Raw genomic sequence first — 22,266 nt, forward strand, 5'->3', positions numbered from 1 at the left:
GGATCTTCTGAAACTGTAAATCCCATCATCAGCTGAAGCCATTAATGATAAAGCTGAATGCAATCTGCTTTTTGAAGTGCTCTCCTTACATCTGATTCTGAAGGCTTCAAAGTCCTCACTCGTCCTTTTTAATAATAAAATCAGGTGTAGTCGACAGGTGTAGTAGCCACTTTTAGACCGGAGAAAACCTGGAAACCTTGATGTTCCCCTTATGATGAAACATGTAGGAAAATGAAGAAAACTCTTGGGCCGTTCACCTTTTTTAGTGATTTATTTAATAAGACAAAAGGAGTGGAAAGAAGATGGATGGCATAGTTAGTAAAGACATAACATTTAAGATAATTGACTCGTTGTCTTGATGGAGATGCTCTGTCCCAATTTAGATCTACTAATTTGGTTAGCCGCCCAAAGAATATGATATTATTTCGTCACGGACATACTTTGGTCTATGGGTAGATGGATGGGACATCTCACCTCTCTTATTGCACTGGAATGAAGATGAATTCTGTGCATTTAGCCATAGTGATGTTTGGTTGAATTGGACTGCTTAAAGGAAAAAAGTCAATGGCCCATTTTGTGTTGAATTGCTGTCATATGGGGAATTGAGGTTCGGAATTGTCTCATGGATCTTTTCGTCTAGAACCCGACGGCTGCTGTCATCAATCTTAGCAAAGCAGCGAAATAAGCTAGGGGAGGACAATCACTCTTGCCTAGCTAGAATGTGGTAACAGGCCGGTTAGCTCATCAGTGCGAAAGATGAACACTCTGGGTGTTACCCGCCGTTACTGTCAGACGCTAAAACCTCTGGAGATGTTTGAGGTGGATTGCTGTCAGCTTGTCATGTTAAGACGTATTTTATTCTATAGTTGTCTCACCTTTGGTTTTAAATGATCTCTGTGCTATGCCTATAAATCCAAAAGGGTTATTCATTATGCAAAATTCATATGGAGTCTGTTTAATCTAATTATTTTAATACATATATATATTTAATTCAATTACAGTATTTCATTTAAGGTAGCAGAAGGGTGAATTGGAAATTTAAAGCTAATTGGAAATGTTATGCTAATATATTAAAATATATTTGAATATATCAGCATAAAAATATTAATTTAATTCAATACATTAAGTGTATGTTAACTAATTAAATTTCAGAATTCAATTTGAGGTAGAAAACAGGATTTATTTGATTTAAAATATATTTGCATGCATATAATTGTTGCTTTAATTCTCTACATTTATTATATTTTAACTGATCTAAATTTGAATTTAATGAATATATTAGCATACATATAATTACTGCAGTTCGTGTAAATTCGTCATCCTGTTATGTACTCATCCATTCATCAGTTATTTTTAGTTTGTTTCATTAGTTTGTTTCATTTGGTGGAGCTGATACTATACTGGCTATTATTATTATTATTATTATTATTATTATTTCTCTATGAAGCCACAACTTCTACACAGTCAGATAGAGGTCATGTGTTCATTCCCCTGACTCCAGCACTATGTTAAGTGCTCGAAGGCATTTATTCACATCTCAGATTGTGCAGAAAAGTTCAAGGAGAGAATGTATATATGAGGCTGGGGAGAAAAATGTACCTTTCTGTCATCCTTCCTATCTGTAGAATCACACACTTCCTCCTACAGTATATAGAGTGGAGGAGCTCAGATTGGATAAAACTTTCACACTCTTTTGAAAGGGCAAGGGATTGTGGTTTTGTTATCAGTCGAGTCACTCAGCATTAAGTTTGCTGTGATAACAAAAATGCCATAGTAGTAAAGACCGTAGAAGATCTTCTGGTGACTGTTTGCCTTTGTTCTTATATGATGGCCTCCACCGTCACTCTGTAATGACAGCCGTTCAATGTTTCACTCCTTGCCTTTATCCATCAAAGAAACAGCATTGGGCGCATTATGGGTAACTGAATATCAAATGTCTGCACAGCCAGTATGAAAATACTGTAGAGCCTTTAATGTTTATGAGGTGATATCAAGCACTTTGACACGTGACAGTTATTTTGATCCTGTGAGATAAAACACTTTTGCTCCCCTTTGATTGTCACGGCTTTTTCATGTTTTTATGTTGGCCTTCAGAGCGCATTAATGGTCACGTGTTCATTATTCAGGCCGTATGGGTGATTATTTTTCAGAATGCTCACCATGGACCCTTGAATCAAAATAACTGCAGGCCACAATATGTAATGTACTGTAGTTTTACATATACAGCACAGATGTTTTCAACATTAATGATAATAAGAGGATCAGCATTGGGTATATTTGTAGCAATAGGCAAAAATACATTCTATCGGTCAAATTTATAGATTTTTCTTTTATGACAAAATTCATTAGGATATTAAGTGTTTCGTGAATATATTTTGTCAATTTCCTACTATAAATAATATCAAAACTAAATTTTTGATTAGTAATATGCATTTCTAACTAAATATTTAGATTTTTTTGTACCCTCAGATTCCAGATTTTCAAATAGTTGTATTTCAGCCAAATATTGTACTATCATAAACAAAGCTTATTTATTTATCTTTCAAATGATGTATACATTTTTAAAAAGGGACCCACCATGACTGGTTTTGTGGTCTGTGATTTTTGAAAAATCATGTGACACTGTGATTAGAGAAATGATGCTGAAAATACAGCTTTGCCAACACATGAATTAATTACATTTGAAAATCTATTACGATACAATAGAAAACAATCTGTTGTACAATTTAACAATATTCTTATTTTCTTTTCCGTTTTTGATCAAATAAATGCAGCCTTGGTGAGTTAGAGACTTGTTCAAGAAGTTTTTGAATAAATGGTGTCTAAGATCGACCTGGCCATTAGGCCGAATTTTTCACATTCCACATAAGGCTGTTGTTAGTCACATTGTAAATAACCTGTGAATGTCAATTTAATACATTACAAAAAGAAAAGTGGCTGGTGCTTTGATTAAAACCCAGGACGTTTGTTGCAGTTCTCCCATAAGAGCGCTGTGAAGAGCGTCTGCTGGACAGCCCCATCAGTTTGACTGACAGTCCTTCCCAACCAGCCAACACAAAAAGAAAGCATGAGTGAGCGGGTTGCCAATACCACAGATTACTTCGTTTATCACCAGCAGTCTGATTACACGCAGGCCCAATGCCACAGTGGGCTGAGCCCATTTTTGGACACACATTAAATGAATGGGATGTCCTATGATTGTCAAGAATGCTGAGATACATAAATGGCTTTTTAGGTCAGCTTTAGATTTGAGGGCAAACCAAGGGCAACATACAACCATTGAAGTTTTGAATGGCATCTTTGGGGGGCATGTACTCTCACTCGTGTATTTTTTGAAAGCTTGACAAACGCTGATTGCTTTAACAAGTTTGTATCGGTTTTCTTATTTAGAGGGACATTAATAAGGCACGTGTCTGTGTGTGCTTGAATGTGTGTGAGTGTTTTGGGTCAGCATCTACAGTAATATTGATTTTGTGTGACCTTGGGTCTGGTAGAGGGATTGATTGCGCTCATGGATGATCTGTTGGGTGTTTGTAAATTCATATGTGGGCTGTACACTTTTGCTAGTACTGTCCGCATTTTGTGCCATTCAAAATGAAATTGAGAAAGTAATTAACAGTAGTTGAATAATAAACAGAATGCAGAAAATAAAAGTAGAATTAGAAGAATTCTAACGACCTTCAGCCGACCTACAGTTTGATAAATATTCGTACTTGCGTATTGTACTGTATTATTATTGGTTTGGCTCTCTGGTTATTCTTATATGATTGTTTTCTCCTTCCTCTGACAAAACCTATAAGATCAGGAAGCTTGTTGTTCCTCCTTCTGTCACAAATTTATTCTGAATACAACAGATGGTGCTTCTTTGTCTTGTTTATCCCCTCTTCTGCTGATGGTATCAGGTAATATATCTCTTCTTCTACCTGCTTTTCGCTAGTCCTCAATCGCAGCATTCTTGACCACAACAGAGGCACGGATTCATCTGATACCAGTGCCTAAAAACAGCCCCACACAGAAGAAGAGAATGACATAGCCTTAAGAAATCTCTCTGTCCTCCTCTCATATCTAGTCTCTCTCTGTCACGACCCTCAGGGTGGCCAAGCTATGCCAAAATATTGTTCTTCTTGACGAGATGGCCTTGTCAGCCTCTCACTCGTTATGTCTGTCAAAGTCAGTTCCTCTGTGTGTGTAGGGGACCTTCAGCAGTTAAACTGTGAATTTCGCTTCCACTGACCTTGTTAAAACTGGCTAGAGTACGGTACTTGAGTCTGCAAAATCAAATTAAAATCGATATTGTGATGTGGCCTTGTGTTTTATTAACTGCAAACTGCTGTGTTTTAATAAATATATACACTGAGTGCTTCAAAGTTGGCTCGATTTTCCCTGTAAATATGGTATTGAACTTCTCACACAAACTCAATTTCAACAGGTGCAATGTTATGACATTTTGTTGTACATATTTTTATCATTACAAAAATGTAGCTAAATTTTATGTGTAGAAATCTAATGCACAAAGAGTGTTCAGAAAGAGTGCCCGTCTGTTTCTTTGGACTGCTATTTCAACCGATGCCAGTAGATGGCAACAAATGACTGTCTTTGATCAATTGAATTATTCACTCAACTGATTCATTTAAAAAAGAACAGAGTTATTCAAGAAGATCAAAAGTGAGTCATTGAATTTTTATTCAATAGATTTTTTGAGTTTTTATAAATATACATTTTATTATTTAAATAAAGCTTTAATTTGCTTATATATGTGTGTATGTGTTGTTATACGTTATACTTTATTATTAAAGTTTTCATTTAATTTAAATGTATATTTAAAAAGATTTAAATACAAAATTTCACACTTGTTGAATGGAAAAAGCTGCTGTTTCAATGTGATTTCTCAATGTTATGTTTAATGAGATGTTAAATGTTTTTTTATTACTACTTTTCAAATTGCAGCCACAATGTTTGACAAACTGTCCGATTTTTTTCTAAGCTTACTTGAGGCTTTACAAAATCTGAATACCGTCAATTCACAAAAAAATGTAATATATAAACATTGTTATATTTCTTACACCACAGATACAGATAGAGCGAGAAGGAGAAAGAGGTTGTTCAGTTGCAGTTTTAGAAGAGTGATAATAAGACCCTGAGCTGTTTTAATGTCACTGTCACCTCCAGCCTGAAGAGAAGCCACATCCGCGTCTGCCGGCAGGTAATGAGCTCCTCAAAGGTGCACCAGCGTCTGCGAAAGTGAGAAATCAGAGATAAAGGGACAGGGGTAAGAGAAGAGAATAGAAAGAACCAGTGACAGGAGAAAAGAGAGTGTGGAAATCAAATTAGAGGTGAAACGAGAGGTAGACAGCTGGAGAAGATGACTTACTTTATGTAGAATAAAGCAGCACTACTGAGACAGAGAGAGACAAAAACAATGAAGATGAGGGAGGGAGGGGGAAACAGGAAAAGGACAGGACAACTAGGAAAATGCAAAGTTTTCCACTCACACACTCACACTGAGAAAGACTGAATAATAGTCTGCCAGGCAAGTTGTAAATTTGTCATTGCAACAACTCATATGGATATCCAGCAGCAGGTAGATTGTTATTGAATGCACTGCCTGTGAAATTCTCCAGTGAGATGTTAGGTGGTCAGGCGCAGCGAGAGAGTGAGAGCAGACTTTACAGCCCACTGCGTTCACACGTCCATTTCTGCAGCGCCAGAACTTGACAGCAATGGCACTGGCCCCCGTGCCCTTAAAAAGCGGAGTCAGCGACCTCAGACCGAAGCAGAGACTGAAGCCGTGTGTGCGTTTGATGTATAGAGTATGTAGAGCGATGTAGACCGTACTGCTGTTACACCGATCTGAGCAGCTCACGTGGCATCAATACAACAGTGCATAAAATGTAAAGAAAAATGAAAAGAATTGTAGGAATGGAGTTAACAAAAAATATTTCCAGCTGCTTTTAGGGTTCATCCCAAAAGAGGTTTCGTATGCTATTCTTTTAAATATGTTTTGTTATATCCATATGCTTAAATATATTTTACGAAGAGAAACATCTGGCGTCATTAAAAGTTAAAATCAGCATTAAAAAATCTCATAAAATCAGCACCTACTTGCAAGACAGAAAAGTTGCTTTGCTTTCATTTTCATCACACTCTGCAAACTATAACACTAGCAAAGAAAATATTTGTGTATGTGTCTCATTTGAATGATATTACCTTGTGAGCTTTGGAAAATAATAGATAGATAGATAGATAGATAGATAGATAGATAGATAGATAGATAGATAGATAGATAGATAGATAGATAGATAGATAGTGCCTGTTTTTGTTACTAAAATTACAGATTGGTAACAGCTGAGATCTCATTTTGTGTGGTCCACTGAAGACTGCTGAAAGTTTTCAAATGACATTATGAAAGAATTTTCCAGTTGGGGTCCTTTAAAATCTAGCTAGACAGACAAGGTCAAGAAGCGTGTAACATTACAGGCACTGATAAGAGATCTCAACTGAGTGATGATATTTTATCTGTGATATTCACCTAAAATAATGACTTACAGCATGTCCATTTTGTTATTATTTCTTAATGAGGTTATTATTCCCTCGTAATTATCTAAATGAACAGATTGGCTCATTAATGGTAATTATCTGTCCCTCAAGCTGCTTTTTATTAATGCCGCCATTCTACACCCACCTTTGGACAAGACTCAATTGCATGTGATCTGACTAGATTTACTAGCATGGTATTCAAAGTGAATCAGGTTCCAATGCATCACATGCATGAATGCAGGTGGCCTTCTAAACCCATTTCAAATGAGGATAGATCAATCAGATTTTTCTCCTCTGTCATTCCTCTAGGTTGCCTGGACATGTCAAGTTGTACTTCAAAGTAAATCATAGTCCACTTGAGAGTGCTTTTATGACTTGTACTAAAAGTCTTTGCGCTTAGCAATGCATTTGTGTAATGCTTGTCCAAGAATATGTTCTAAACAGTTTTAAGAGGCTCTGGCGCATAGTCAGATGGTGAAGTGTGAGGCTGTATGTCATTCAAAATTGAACTGAGAATACTTTTCAAATTCCAGTTTAAGCAATTTGAATTGAGAAAGCAAACACGATAGAAGTTCAATGTAAGCAATCGAGACCATCTTTGAATGTATAATCAAAACAACCCAACTGCAGTTTGACTGATATTACTTGAAAAGCGCAATAAAAAAACTTGATTTCTAGAAACATCTGTGTTATCTTTTTTTGCAAATTAAATTTTCATATATATATATACTTGCACAAAATTATATTAAATCACATTAAATTTTAAACAAAAGATTTAGTATTAGACAAGTAGATTTAGTAGTAAGCATTGATGAACCCAGTCTCTTTGCACTTTTCTGTACCTTTCTGGACGTTTCGCCACAGTTTTAAAGAGAAATGTCTACTTACAGGTGCTAAAACACAGGTTCAATATGTGAACGCTGGCACGTTTTATTATGTTGATACAGGTACCTACTGCTGTGTTTTTATTACGTTAAATACGTATAGTAATTACGACTGTCACTAAAAGTTGATGCTGTATCATGACTTCTTTGAAAGCACACAGATATAAAGCTGGATATGCATTACGCTAACATGCTCCTCTAACAAATCTCCCAGTAGATTAATATTGTTTTGATGTCACGTGATATTCTTTAAGTAATTGTGTGAAAATTACGCTTTATTAATCAAAACTCTGTAAAATTGTAGTAAAATAAATAAAATGTGTCTGAGTTTTACTGCCTGTAGTATTCATTTCTTTGGAAACTGCGGTGATATGTACTTGCTGGTACGTATTTCGTGTTTTGCTAAAAAGTGCAGTTAAGACCATGAGACGACGTAGATTCCATCATACATTGTTCATGACGATATTTGGGTTAATGTATATTGCTGTGACCTCATTTCCAAGCAATCCATCTTTGAAATGATTTCACTAGTTATAATTAACATCAGCAATGCACAGTCTGTTAGACACAGCCTAACACATTTTCCTTTGTCGGCGTGTCTTGAATTGCCCATCACAAACTTGTTTGTCACAGCTCCTGACTTTTGTAAAGTAATATGATGACCAGAATTCCCATCAGGATGAGCGACCAGCCGTGGCACGCTTTTAGCTGCTGTGCCATGGGTCACAACGATCCTGTGTGCACGTGTCCTATGTGAGCAATGCTGCCATGCTTTCATTTATGCAGGAGAGGCACACAAGAGGCCAAATCTTGGTTCTTTTTTGAAATGGTCGGTGTGCTATTTCCACCAGGCCTGGTGAACGCGTGTTTACTGAGATGAGAAACAGTTGCATGATGGATCCATTATCAGTGACCTTCTATATCACTAGAGGTCCCAGTTGTGTTGTACATTAGAGGACGGATATATATATTTAATAGCCCTCACCCATAAGACACCCTCTAAGGGATGAAGACAGAAAGGTCATTGTAGAACTTTGTAAATGTGCTTCTCTGTGGGAAGAATTTAGAGAATGCATAGACAGAGCTCTTCGAAAAAAATGTTCTTTCTAATTTATGTAATGAAGTAAAACCTATTTCTGTCAGGCAGGCTTTTCGAATACACCCCATATATTGTGAAATGGAGCGTAAAGTAACATATGGCATACAAAGATTCACATTGTCACACATAGAATACTGAAATCATGTTGAATGTCATGACAACAGGGCTTGTGAATTACCAGTCGCCCACATTCAATGCAATTGTCGGCCTGAGTAGTTAACATACGAATATGCATAAGGAGACATTAGGTATGGTACTCCCCTACATATGTTATCCTTTTTATGATGCTTTGAAAGTATTATGTTTTGTGTTATATAAATACATCTGAGTGGAACCAAATTAATTACTGAGATTCTGTCTTTTTGTATTTATTTATTTTGTACTTTTACACATTTGTTTGGCTGCTAACCTGAATAAATGCATTTCAAATAAATGAATAAATAAATAAGAATAAGAAAGATCAAACTTTTACTATGGGATTACATATATATTAACTAATATTTAAAAGAAACAATTTTATTATTTATTTATTTGGGCATTGTAGTTCGCATTCTATGTCAATTTACAGATTTTCAGCCATAATGTAAAAAATTATTATCGGTTTACTAGGCTTGTATTCCTGAATTTCTTATACATGCACACATCCAAACATATTCACTAAAGTTATTTCAGGGACTTGTTTGTACTTTTTCCTCAAAGTTGGATCTATTAAAGACTTTCAGCCCTAAAGATGCAAATATTTAAGCTTTAACAGAACAAAAGGTAAACACAACATGGTTTTGCCCCCAAGATAACTTTTAAATTAACATCACAAGAAAAAATAAGTGTTCTCAAGTAAACAAAAGACTAGAAAAAAGTATTGCATGGTCTCTGCGGGTTACTGTATTTTTGGATGTCATTATTTTTTTCAACTCCCTGTTGTGTCACTATAATATCTCTGTACAGCAAATTTATCTTTGGTGCGTATTTCCACAAACAAGATTTCTCACAGCGTCAGTCCACACTGAAAATCAAAGCACAGGCAGATGGGCTCCTGTTGAAACGCAGCTCATTCACGTAGCTCTGATTCAAGAAATCTCCAGCTTTCAACGCGTTTTAGAGTTTGCCTTCTGCGCGGTTGCAACATTGCTGAGAACTGTACAGCTGTCAATTCACAGGTGGATGATGCAGTATGAGTATACCCTCGGTCGCACATCTGCAGTTCTGGAATATGATAGAAGACATGCAGTTCTTCATTTGCCAGCGTTCCGAAAAAAGTGAATATTAATGTGCTGCGTGTGCAAACGTACACGCGCACACACACAGGTTTGACGACACTGACCTTCATCTCCTCTGGGCAAGGTAGATGGTAGACAGCCATTTATCTTTTATTCATTCTGCCATTTCTAAGGAAGGAAGCTTTCCTGCCACGGTGGCTTGTCAAATAGAGGCCATTTTGTGATGTGTGGCACGCTATAGATGATCAGCGCACACACACACCAGGCTCAGGCACATATATATATTCATATATCTCAGTATATCACACACACATTGCAGTTAGTGGTGCAGTCATGTGGAGATGAGCTGTGACTGACTTGACATCTGTCAGTGAAACTAGTCTGACAGTCTTTAAAACCAGCTGCTTTTCCTCAACCTCCTTCTTTCTCCCTCTCCTGCTTTCATTTCTGCTTCTGCCTTTCATTATCCATCTCTCATGCTCTGGAAACAACATCGGTATTCTCACAAGAAGCCACACTGCACCACCTGAGCTACATATAATGACAAAAACATCTCAAATATTGTCAAATGCTTTTTGACAAGACTTCCCAGCCGTTGTTTCCAGCAACTGTTTCAAGTCCCTAACACCCTTCCAGCGCTTTCTCTTGACACGATCGCTAGAATAATGCACAGAGTCTGTCCTCCTCTGCCATGTTTGCATAACACAGAGCATTTTTTTTTTTTTTGCAGCCCATTATCATCGTCACGACAGCAGTTTTGGTTATTTTTGATCGGCATAATGATTCAGCTGTTTGAACAAATAAAATTACTTTTTTTTTTTTAAATCATCAAAATGTATGAAATTTCTTAATGTAAAATTAAACATAACTGAGCATAGTTATGTTAATAGGTTGCAGCAAATAACTGTCTTTATGAGTGAGTCATTAAATAGTTAATCCGTTTAAAACGCTGCTTCATTCAGGAATGAATACTGTAACATGGATGCATTCAGAATGAGAAATGATTGTTTGGAGCCATTCAGCTGATCTGTTGAGGTGTGTGTGTGTGTGTGTGTGTGTGTGTTTAAAAGCAGAGATTCAATGTTTTTAATGTTTCCAGTCAAGAGTGCAGTTCTGTTGAGATTCGGTATTGACATCTATTTAGAGTTCATTGTCATTTTTGTGCTAACAAAGCCAAGGTCTAGGGTTTGATTCCTAGGGAATGCAAAATGATAAAACACATACCTTGAATGCGCTTTGAATGCAAGTTCTTCCGATTCTTCTTGTGAGATCCACAAAATCTGCAAATTCTCATCATTTATTTACATGACAGACCTGTTAGATTCCTCAAATGGCCATTTTTGAAAAGGTCTCCATATTGCCACAGTATTGATGAATTAGTAATGCTGCAGAACAGCGAATTCATCTCCATATACACTGATCTGACCAGCATTTCTCTCCCACTCTTCACAGATGATAACTGTCGTCTGGGAGATTATAAAAAATTGAAGACCAAGATGTTGGACTTACACGCTCAGAGGTACTTGACCCCTGGTAACCATGGCAGCCACGAGAACGATATGGCAACTAGGAAGCATCTGGTGGACATGATGTTCAAGCGCTTTGACGCTGATGGCAATGGAAGAGTTGACAGCAGTGAGCTCTCACAGGTGAGACTGAACAAGAGTGTGATGAAACTAGTCTCTGTCTTTTCTTTCATCTGCTTAATTGGCGTAACAATTAGGTGACACTTCTTGACCTCCTTAACATGCGTCTGTCATGATAATTTTATGTCTATAACTATTTTCAGACCAACTAAAGAGGTCAAGTTTCAGATAAAAGAGAAAAATAGAGATGTTATGTAAACAATAAGGATGGATTGAGGCTGGAATGTTCTGGGCCTGTTGAGTGAGCCTTTAGTGCATTTGCAGCATTAATCTTTCATGCACATTTTTTTAACTTGCAAGTGAAAACATTTTGATGTTTATGATATATTGAACATTGAGTGCTTTGCATTCAGGTTCTTAAAGCAATTATGCTTCACAAGACAGAAATGAATGTGAATTATGGAAATGCGTGAAATCATTTTAATTTATTAACTTTTTTGCAAGATTTTGGCCCATTAGCTGATTTTGCCTTGAAATTTAAACACCCTAATTTCTGTTATTTCTGTTCGTTTATTGAAATGTTCATGTGTAATATAGGTTTGCTTATGGTAGGTCTAAATGCACATCCAGTCATGGTGTTTATGTAGTAGTGTTTTTTTAGAGTTTTGTAACAGAGAAGGACAGAATATTTCTCAAAAAGTGCAAGACATTTTAGAATATTCTGTGGTTTTTAATGCTAAGTCATGGATGCTTACTTTTAAAACTACCACCAGGGAATAACCCATTTTTTGACTTGTTTTGTAAGTAAGGTCTACTTGCATTTCCAGGTTATTGATTTGAACGTAAATGGCTAAATTGGGTTATTTTAGTGAATAGATTTTTGCTATTTATCAGCATATTGGTGTGCATGTACTTCTAACATGCTTATTTTTGTGAAATTGTGCTAAATTAAATAGTATGGAGTATTAAATAGTATGTAAATTAAAACAGTATGTTGCCAAAGAAGCATCTACCTTCTCACATACAAATAAAGGTATTATTGAAAACAGAAAATAAACTAAATGAGAAACACATAACTAGGACTGGATGATATGGCTAAAATTTATATCACAATATATTTCTTAAATTCTGTCTATATAATTCCGATATTGACACTATTTATCTGAAATGGGAATCTTTTTTGACATTATAAATGCCTTCATCATCACTTTTTTGTCAATATTAAGCAGCCTTGCAAAATAAATGTATTAATTAATGTATTCTACAATTCTATAATTTTACTGTTTTTGCTGTACTTCGTATCCAATAAATGCAATAAAAGTTCTTCAAGGTGCTGCAGAAAACAAAAAAATTTGCGGTTTCTACTGTAATGGCTGTCATCAAATCATGAACACTACTTAATGAGATTAAAATGAAAATGTCTCAAAAAGATAGTTGGTTTACTTCAGAGATACATTCATATAAACACCCAGGTTGCATTTTGAAGTCAAACACCACATATAAACCACAAATAAACCAATGTATTAGGAAGCAATGGTAATGTATACAGAAATATCAGAAATGTGTTTAAAAATCCTATAATCATTATTGATAAATAATTACGTCGCTATACATACTGATATTGAATTATCATCCAGCCCTACTTATCTTATATGTGTACTAAGAGTGTTTTATTTCTTCTTTGGAACATGAAAGAAGATATCGTTAAGAATGCTGTTATCTAAACAGCATAAAGGTTGTAGTATTTTATGAACAAAAAAAATACAGTGTAAGTCAAGAGGTTATCTTCAAAACATCTTCTGTTTTACAAGGGAGGATCTTAAACTAGTTTGGAATAAGTAAATTGTGAGTAAATCATGACAGAAGTTTCATTGTAGGTGAACTGTTCCTTTAACTTTTTAAGTAAAAAAAAAAAAAGAAAATTTGAGATTCATTTAGAGCCATTGTTCACATGCATGTTCTTTTGTTTACAGTTATATGGTATGTTTTAATTTGATATATTGTGAGAATGTCTGGGAATCACTTTTAGCCATGTTTCATTGCATTAATTCAAGAACTGTAATGAGCAGGCAAGCTTGTCTCCTTTTTTTAATAACTGGCTCATAGACTGATCCCAGGTCAGCTGTGCTTTATCTTGTCCTGCGGCAGAAAGATTACACCTGTCCATAGAGATACGGTGCATAGCAAAATGAGCAAAATATGAATTTATTCATATTTCTCCAGAGAGAAAACTCTGAACGCACTTTCACTCTCGGTTACAGACGTGAGCCATTTCAATTTCATTGTGCAATATTTTCATGTCATTTGCATATTTCTTCATTCTCAGTGGAAGAAGAATAGATCTCTTTTCATGCATGGCAGATCGAAGACAATGTAAAAAGTGAAAATTCTGACCGGCCCTGAATACAAAAGCTTGGCCTTTTGACTTGAAGCTAGTGCAGGTCGAAGAGGTGATAGAGAAATGGGAACGTAGTGAAATGCCTTCCAGCGAAATCAAAACATTCTGTTCTAATAAAGCAATTAAACTCTATTAGTATTCTGCTCAAGTATATCCTCTGGTATACCTGAAACGATCTTCATGCAGAAAGTGAAGGGACAGTCCACGAACACTTTCTGACTTATTGATTTCAGATTTTTTTTTTTTTTCACCCATTGATGTCATTTTATAGGTAGAACTTCGCCCAAAAATTTGCTGAAAATGTACTCACCTTAACGCCATCCAAGATATGGATGGGTTTCTTTCTTCTTCAGAATATTTGGAGATTTAGCATTACCTTACATTATCTTAAAAGTTCTCTAGGATTTGTAAATTCAAAGAAATACCAGATTTAAATAACGATCCATCCCTGATCATTGTCGCCAATCAATGCCACAATATCCACGCTATCCTCGGTTTCCGCCTATGAATACTACGGCAACACACATGGACAAATGTGTCATTTACTGTGCAATTGCATTTCGGTAATCATGGATTACGATTTTACTTCGCAAATTACAGAAAATCCCAAAAAATGTAGAAGTAATCAATCTGAGACAAGAAGGTATTGGAACAAACACAGAAATTAAAGTAGAATAAATATCGGCGTGGCTTTTCCGAAATGTAGAGAGCTTTGCGCAAACCTCGAACTAAAGAGCCTGCCCTCGCATATGTTTTGATAGACAGGTGAGCAAATATAGTATTTATTGTGCAAGCAATAGTCATGTACATGTGATTAGGTGATCAAATAGATATAAAGTTAGATATAGTTTGCTTCCGTGGACATGATTTGTGATCTCTCAGCGTTCCATGCTTCGCCTCTGTTATTGTTTTAAAAATTCGACCTCTAGCGACGTATATAAAACCTATATATTGTACCTTTAACTAACTTGCATTTAAAGACCGCTATTATAATATAAGATCATCATCAGTAGTGATATTAAAATGCATTTTAGGCTTAATATTAAGAATTGTACAAAAGTAATTGTTTTTATATCAGTATTTTATAACTATACTTGGGAAGAAATAATTGTATTTAAAAATAGGTAACGTTTTATGCTAGTGCAAATTTGGATGCCTAAGACAGACTTTAAAATTTATGCATCAGTGCATTATCAAGCTGCAAACAAATGATGCTCAAAGTTTTCTCAGCCAATTTTGTGTCAGAAGTGTAAGAATTAAGCACGTGCCTAAAGCTGTTCTGAGGTTTTCATTTAGCACGGTGGATCAGTTGTTTAGAGTCATTCATAATGGAAAACTTTTTTTGACATCCCCTGTAGCGTGCAGATCAGAGTGGCACATAGACAAATTTCAGCATTTGAAAGTTTGCTTGCCTGCTTGTTTTGTCTTTGAAATAAATGGTGAATCAAAACTGCATAGCAAAAGAGGTCAAAGTGAAAGTTGCCAGTCGGTTTCTGAGCTGATATCAAGTCTCTATAAGAGGATTAGAGTTTACAACACATAATAAAAGGACCGGATTGAATCTGAACACACAGGTCTGGTTTTAGTAATAATAAAGGTTAGTTCAGGTCAGTTTTAGCACTGGCAATGAAAAAGCTTTCAGGAAATGGTCCTAAGATCATGTCTGACTTATGTGGTGTTCATAAAATTTACATTAATATTTTGAACCCATCGGATACCAATCAGCAAAGAGAAATATGTTCTCCATATGCATATGCTGAAGGCATTTCCAAAATCTTAACTGTAATCCACAATGAATCTAACCTCTAACATTCATTATAAACAATCCCTCCAGCTTTCTTTCACTAACTGTAATTACCATCAGATATTTCTGGCATGGATGAATGTATGATAGAACGTTTTACAGTAATCCCTCATGTTTTCCAGCATAAGGCTGTTATAAAATCTTGCTCATTTCTGGATGTTTGCCAGCTGACAGGATTCACGATGTCTGATGCAGATAGGAATCACATCTTTAATTATTCAGAATGGTACACTAGAGCAGTGCTTTTGCTTCAGGATGGAGATTTTACATCAGACATCATGTGGAGACCCAAGACGGCACTAAAATTGCGTAAACAAACATGCCCTTAAATTCAAACATCAGCATTTATTAGTATTACCCTGAGCTATATTCAGTGCAAACAATGCATTTGCTTTGTTAAATCATCATATAATAGATTCTGCTTTGAATTTAATGGTCTTTATTCTTGTTGTCATGCAGGTCATCAAGCAGGAAGGTCTCAGCAGGACGGCATCAGAGTGCACTCTGTTTGATCTGTTCAAATATAACGACGTCAACGATGACGAACACCTAACCAGAGAGGAGTTCTACGCAGCCTTTGGTGAGTGTTGGGTTTTGTGGAAGTGATGCTTAATACATGGACGTGAACGAAGCTTGGAGAAATTTTCATCTGCATAATTAGCACCATCAGGGCTGTGACATGCATTTTCAGTGTCATTTGTTAATAGCACAATGGATAATTGCAGATTTTTAATGAAGAAAACACAAGTCTCGGTTACAGGGGTGAGCATTTTTAATTTCAGTGTGCAGTGTGTACTATGTCGTGTGGATATTTGTTGTCTCTTTTTCATTAGGAATGGGACTTTTGAGGAAGTTAATGATTCTAGTTCTGCTTTTGATTGGACATGGTGACAGGTTTTGACTTCAGTTCAGTGAGTAAGTTGATAACTAATGATTTATTAAAGGAACGGTACAACCAAAATTTAGTTCATCTAAGATATAGGTGATTTTTCTATATCTTTAATAGAACACTAAAGGTTACTTTAGAGTCAAAAAGTAGTTAGAGGAAACTTAATATTAATACACATATCTCTTGATGATATTGGGGTCTATCGCTTAAACAGAAATTTCCAATTTTTGAACGAACTATTCCTTTCATTTTTCACAATTCAAATCATGCCAATTATAATGTATATCTGTTGTTGCATATAACTACAAAGGACTACTCTGTTTCTTGTGTTTCTACTATTTTGCAGCACCCGGTCTTTTTCTCTCATTATATTTAATTAGTAAGTAGTGGCGTAGTGCCACTAGTTGGTTGAGATTTGGCCAGTTAGCATAGTCTAGTTATCTAGACGCTGTAACTACACCCTCTGGATTCAAAAACATCTTTGTGCATTGATGTCCATTTCAAAGTAACTATATATTCATACAATTTATTTACTTATTTATTTTATTATTTGCACATGTCATTAAATTGCACATTTATAGCAGACGTTTTACCTTTATTTATTTATTTCCTATTTAGTTAGGTCTCCTAAAAACATAAAACAGACATTCACATTTTGATGAATGCAGGCATTAAATAACTGTGAACAGAACCAAAGATCATAAAATTCAGGTTTCAGCAAAAAAAAAAAAGTCTACATCTTATCCAGAACTGGTTCTTGGATCCCAGCCCTGCTCTTCATGGCAAGTTCAGACTATTGGCATGTCATGTAATGAAGTTACATTTCTCCATTAGTCTATTCTACAGGGTCAGCGGCCCCTGAAATGGACTGTGACTCTGACAACCCACTGTTAGAAAGTCAGATCTCACGGTCACCGTAAAGGTGAATAGATCCTAATTAAGCTCTAATTGAAGTCTACACTCATATTTTTCAGTAAGCCACTGAACAGTGACGGCCTGAGTAAGATTTTCCTCTTTCGTGCACTCATTAACGGATTTGCTGAAGAGAAACTGAGGCACACTAATTAACTGCATGACTCAAGATGCAAGTAACATTTGTTATAGAGAATTTGTGTCAGCCTGGAAACTAAGTTATGTTCCTAAAGTAGATGAATGCCCAGACTCAATGGATTGCCTATAGCGATCAAGCCAATAAAAGATGTTTTATGTTGAAGAGGTGGACATGGCTGACCTCGCTTAGACAGTTCTCTGGTTAGCTTTTTTTAAGTTAATGTTTTTAAAGTTTTTATGCTCCCGAAGGCTGCATTCATTAAATCAAAAATGCAGTTATAAAACTAATATTGTGAAATAGTATAATGATTTCAAATAACTGTTTAATAACATTTTTGCTATATTTTAACATATTTATTCACTTATTTATTATTATTTGCTATATTTAATTCATTACAGTATTTAGTGTCACATGAAATCATTCTTAAATGCTAATTTGAACATTCACTATTATGCATGTTGAAAACATTTCTGCCTGTCAATAATGGTTAATATAGTTTGATAAGTAGAAAATTAAAAAGAACAACATATATTTGAAATAGAAACTTTCCATGATGATTTAAAAGTCAGTGCTTTTACTTTTCATTCACTTACTGCAGCATTGAACAATATTGTATATTCTTGTTTATTATTGTATTTGAAAACACACACTTAATAAATCAATAATAAAAACTTCACTAAATCAAAATATAGAAATTCATCATTACACTTTTTTTTCTTATTTATGGCTTTTGCTCCTATATTCTATTTCTAGGCTCTTTGTAAAAACATTTTATGGAATTTCTTTTCCAACTGAGAATAAATTAGTGTTCTCAATATAGATAAAAGCCTTGAGTTCTTGGTAATAAAATACAAACTCCCTTTGGAATGCTAAGACATCCCTTATGTCACACGAAAGGACACATATTGAAAGATTCTGAGAAAAAGTAAAGCTTGCAGGCTAAATAAGGAAAATAGCAATGTGTTCCAACCTTTTACACTAACGTTCAACACGTCTGCTCCATCTCATTTTCCTTTTTAGTCTCATCTTACTCTGACATTTCAATTTGACTCAATTTGCACTGACATTCAGCAAGGGCCGACACTTTTAACTTGTGGTTCTAGAAGGGATAAAAAAGAGATAATAATGCACTTGCAATAGAAGCCTTTTTGCAAGAATCCCACTGTTGCGCACTGCAAAAGCAGCCTTACAGACAGGAAGTAGAAGGTTTTGGAATGAAAATTTCAACCTCGGTCTGCCCCTGTGCCCTTTCACCGATCTCACCGGGAGTTTGGGTGAGATGGGAACAGGCCTACAGGCAAAGGGAAAAAAAAGTATTGCTACTTTAACTTTTCTTTTAAACTTAAAGATAAAAAGATAACAAGACATTTTGTCAGACTCCTTCAGAGAGCACCTTGACACCGTCTCTATTCAGCTCCTGACACTTTGAACAAATGTTTTCTTTAAAGGTTTGAAGAATATACTTTATAAACAGCTCATGTTTGTTGTACCAGCAGCACAGGGTTCATGCTGTGAGCTGCTGCTTTAGATACCTGCCACAGAGTGTGTGTGAATATGTGCATTTGTTTAGTCGCTCCGACCTTCAGTGTGCAATTTACCCACAGATATAAGCTTTTTAGATTCGCCAGATCCTGGCTTGGTTTTCCTTGGCATGGGTGCTTGTCAGTAAGTTTTCTCAGTCCGTTGATCCTGTTCAGAGATATTGACCCTGACAGCGATTTGCGGCATCGAAGCAACTCCTGAAAATGTTGAACTGAGTAAGTGTACCGTTATGCAAATGAGCATTTATGCAATGTGGCAACTTCTGATTGGTGTAAAGGCAGTGATCTGTCTTCTTTGACATACTATAGTCAAGTGTAGGCAAGATGGAGAGGTTAATGCAACTGTGAGCAATCTCACTATTCTGTGTAATTTGTCTCAGCCCACATACAGCGATATAATACAAAATAATGCAAATGAACTATATCAGAGATATAACCGGTATTCTGAGCGAGTTTGATTCATGCATTGACTCATTAATCTTGTTCATGATATTATGCATTGCAATTCATACGCAAACACTTTCCCTGCAGCCCAAAAAAAATGATTTATTGCAATAATAATGCCTTTTAGAGTTAAATAAAAAAACTAATTATACACCCATCAATAATATATTACAAAAAGGAGTCAAAAAAAGAAGTAACTTGCTGACCTCTAAGTCAGAAATCGAGCAGATGTATTCCTTCATCATTCATTGTGATATTTGACCTGACTTTGTCTGTGCTGCAAGATATTGTGATGAGAGATTTGCAGCTGATGTTCTGTTAATAACATGAACAATTTTTTGTTGCTTTAACAATAGTTTGTTGAATGGATCATACATCATTTTAATTCACTTTAATAACTCAGACACATTTGTGCAATCTTAATCTGGCGGGTCTGATTTGGGATGCAAGTACACTATGGTTTCATTGACACTATGTTTTTTTTTTTCGCTCTGATGGAGTTAGTAGGCTTTGGTATGATAAGGAAGGTTGAATCTGGCCTGATGGGGTTTACTGATGTGTGAGTGAGCAGAGCTTGTCAGCGCTGACTTGTGTTGTTCAAACTCTCCAGGTCTGGGAGTACATCAGTCACATGGGTATAGATCTCAGTCCTGATGAAGGTTGACAGGCCATGAAAGCACGAAACAGTCCAGTTTTGGAGAGTCTCTAGTTTCTCCAGAGTGAGATGGAAGAAAATCTAAAACAAGTATCTTTTGCAGTGTGCAGGTAAATTATAGAGCTGTAAAACTTGCTAATTGCGCTGCATCTAAGTACATTTTTGAAAGATGCTGTCTGGGTTCTTCATGCCCTCTTAATTCCATAATGCAGCAATTAGCACATGGTCTATGAGAGGTTTTTGAGACATGCTAAATGTGTTTACTCAGATTCTGGTCCTCGCCTTCGGTTCTAGGGAGCATTTTCATTTCTCCTCAAGAGTTTGAGTAGTTCACACATTTAAGGCTAAATATGTGGTTCGTTTATTCATAGCTGTGCTGTGGCAATCAATGTATACTCATGTTTTTCATCTGGCTCGGTTCCCATCATGAATGAATCTCGCAGGCTCTGAAGGTATAAAGAAAGATTGGACTGGTAATGTCTTGCATGTATTTGATCATAAATTTAAACATGACAGTTTATCGTGATTGCAAGCTTGTCCATGCCATCCTTTTAGTCATCAGGTCAGTGCAAGGCTTTGTTGTTGTTTTTTTTGCTGTTGGTTTTTTTAAATCATGACTTATTGAAATTGGTTGTTTGAAATTGCATACTTTTTGACACAACTGACACTGGTAGGTTTCGTGACAATGACAATATAGTGAATGTAGTGCAATTAATATTTTTTGATTATTCAAATCTTTTAAATTATTCTGCTTAAGCATTTCACAAAACCGGGACTTTCTTATGCTGTCTAAAATGCTAATTTTAGTAAACCCACTTGCTTGTATAATTTGTATGCATAGTTTGGAAGAGTTTATGAAACTAAGCAATGGGTTTAAGATTGTGCAAAAACAAAATTCTACCCTTGACCCATGTTTACTCATGCTCCTAGTTGTGATTGGTGCATCTATGTGGTTCTTTGTCATGATTGGTTTGTACAATTGGCATATCTGTATGCTTCATGCTCCAAACTATTTACATCCCCCAGTGGAGTCAGAAGGCAATTACTTAACGCCACGCCGGCCTACAATGCCGTTCCTTTCATCTGTCAAGGCTGATATGCCTCCGGAGAGAACGTCAATCCACCTGCTCTGTCTGCTAAACAGACAAACGCACACATACACACACACGCACTCACACACAGAGAAATACAGGAGCCGCTCAATATCATTGGCAGTGGAGAATTGTGTGATAAGAAACAGGGCCTCACTTGAAACAAAATTGACTTCAGTGAAAGGCAATACAGACTTTTAAAGATTGCCATATGGGAAGTGAAGAAAAAATGTGGAAACTTAGAAAGGAGAGAGATGGAAAAAACAAATTCACAGCACTTTAATATGGTGTGAAATGCACTTTCATTTATCAAATTCAACCAGGTGTTGATCCACCTTTTTTCTGCACACTCCCACTCATATATGAGCCACAATTAGCCCAATTAGAAATATGAGTAGTGTGATGGCATGCTAATATGAGTGGGCCTCCAGCGTCCCTACTGACAAGTGCCACAGAGATGGTGTTTTTCACAGGTGGTGTGAAGTCAGCCTTTCTTCAGCTTCTATTACTGCCTGTCTCTCACATTGATTGGGTCACAGTAAAGGTTTTATTCCATCTGACTTCAATGCGCAACACTTTTAAAAGATTCTGCAGCGATCACAGAGGCCTTACGGGCTCATAAATGTACTAGTAGATGGGGGTGGAGAGCAGAGCGCAACTTTTGATGGGAGAGCAGCTGGTAATTATGATTGAAGACCTTTGACGGCATCGCTGCTTGTTGGAAAGCCTCTGTTGTTGAGTTTATGTACTGTGCTTTGTGTATTATGAATAATGTAATCTATCCTTACATTTCAAAAATCTTTATATTTCTCTGGTTTTTAGCCGTGTTCACGCAGTCTGTATTTGGGTTTACTGTGTTTTTCTAACAACATTCTTTTTTACATTCTATTTCAGTTTCCGAATATTAAATTAATGTAAAATTAATGTTGCAAATAGGTGCAGATCAGAAAGTCAAATTTGAATGAATTGAAAAATTACAGCATATTTTACTCACCCCCAAGCCAGCCTAGTTGTATATGACTTTCTTCTTTCAGACGAACACAGTTTTTCAAAAACTTTTCCCAGTTCAT

The 22,266-nt window shown here is 36.0% G+C and overlaps 1 protein-coding gene across 1 annotated transcript in view; it reads left to right on the top strand.

Annotated features, from left to right (window-relative positions):
• The window catches only part of fstl5 (follistatin-like 5), a 102,208-nt gene that overhangs the window by 41,462 nt on the left and 38,480 nt on the right, over positions 1–22,266 (top strand). Inside the window, 2 exon segments of the mRNA XM_043256608.1 lie at positions 11,190–11,386; positions 15,985–16,105. Of these exon segments, the coding sequence (XP_043112543.1) occupies positions 11,190–11,386; positions 15,985–16,105 (318 nt within the window).

This window comes from Puntigrus tetrazona, chromosome 14, assembly GCF_018831695.1.
Source record: "Puntigrus tetrazona isolate hp1 chromosome 14, ASM1883169v1, whole genome shotgun sequence".
Lineage (NCBI taxonomy): Eukaryota > Metazoa > Chordata > Actinopteri > Cypriniformes > Cyprinidae > Puntigrus > Puntigrus tetrazona.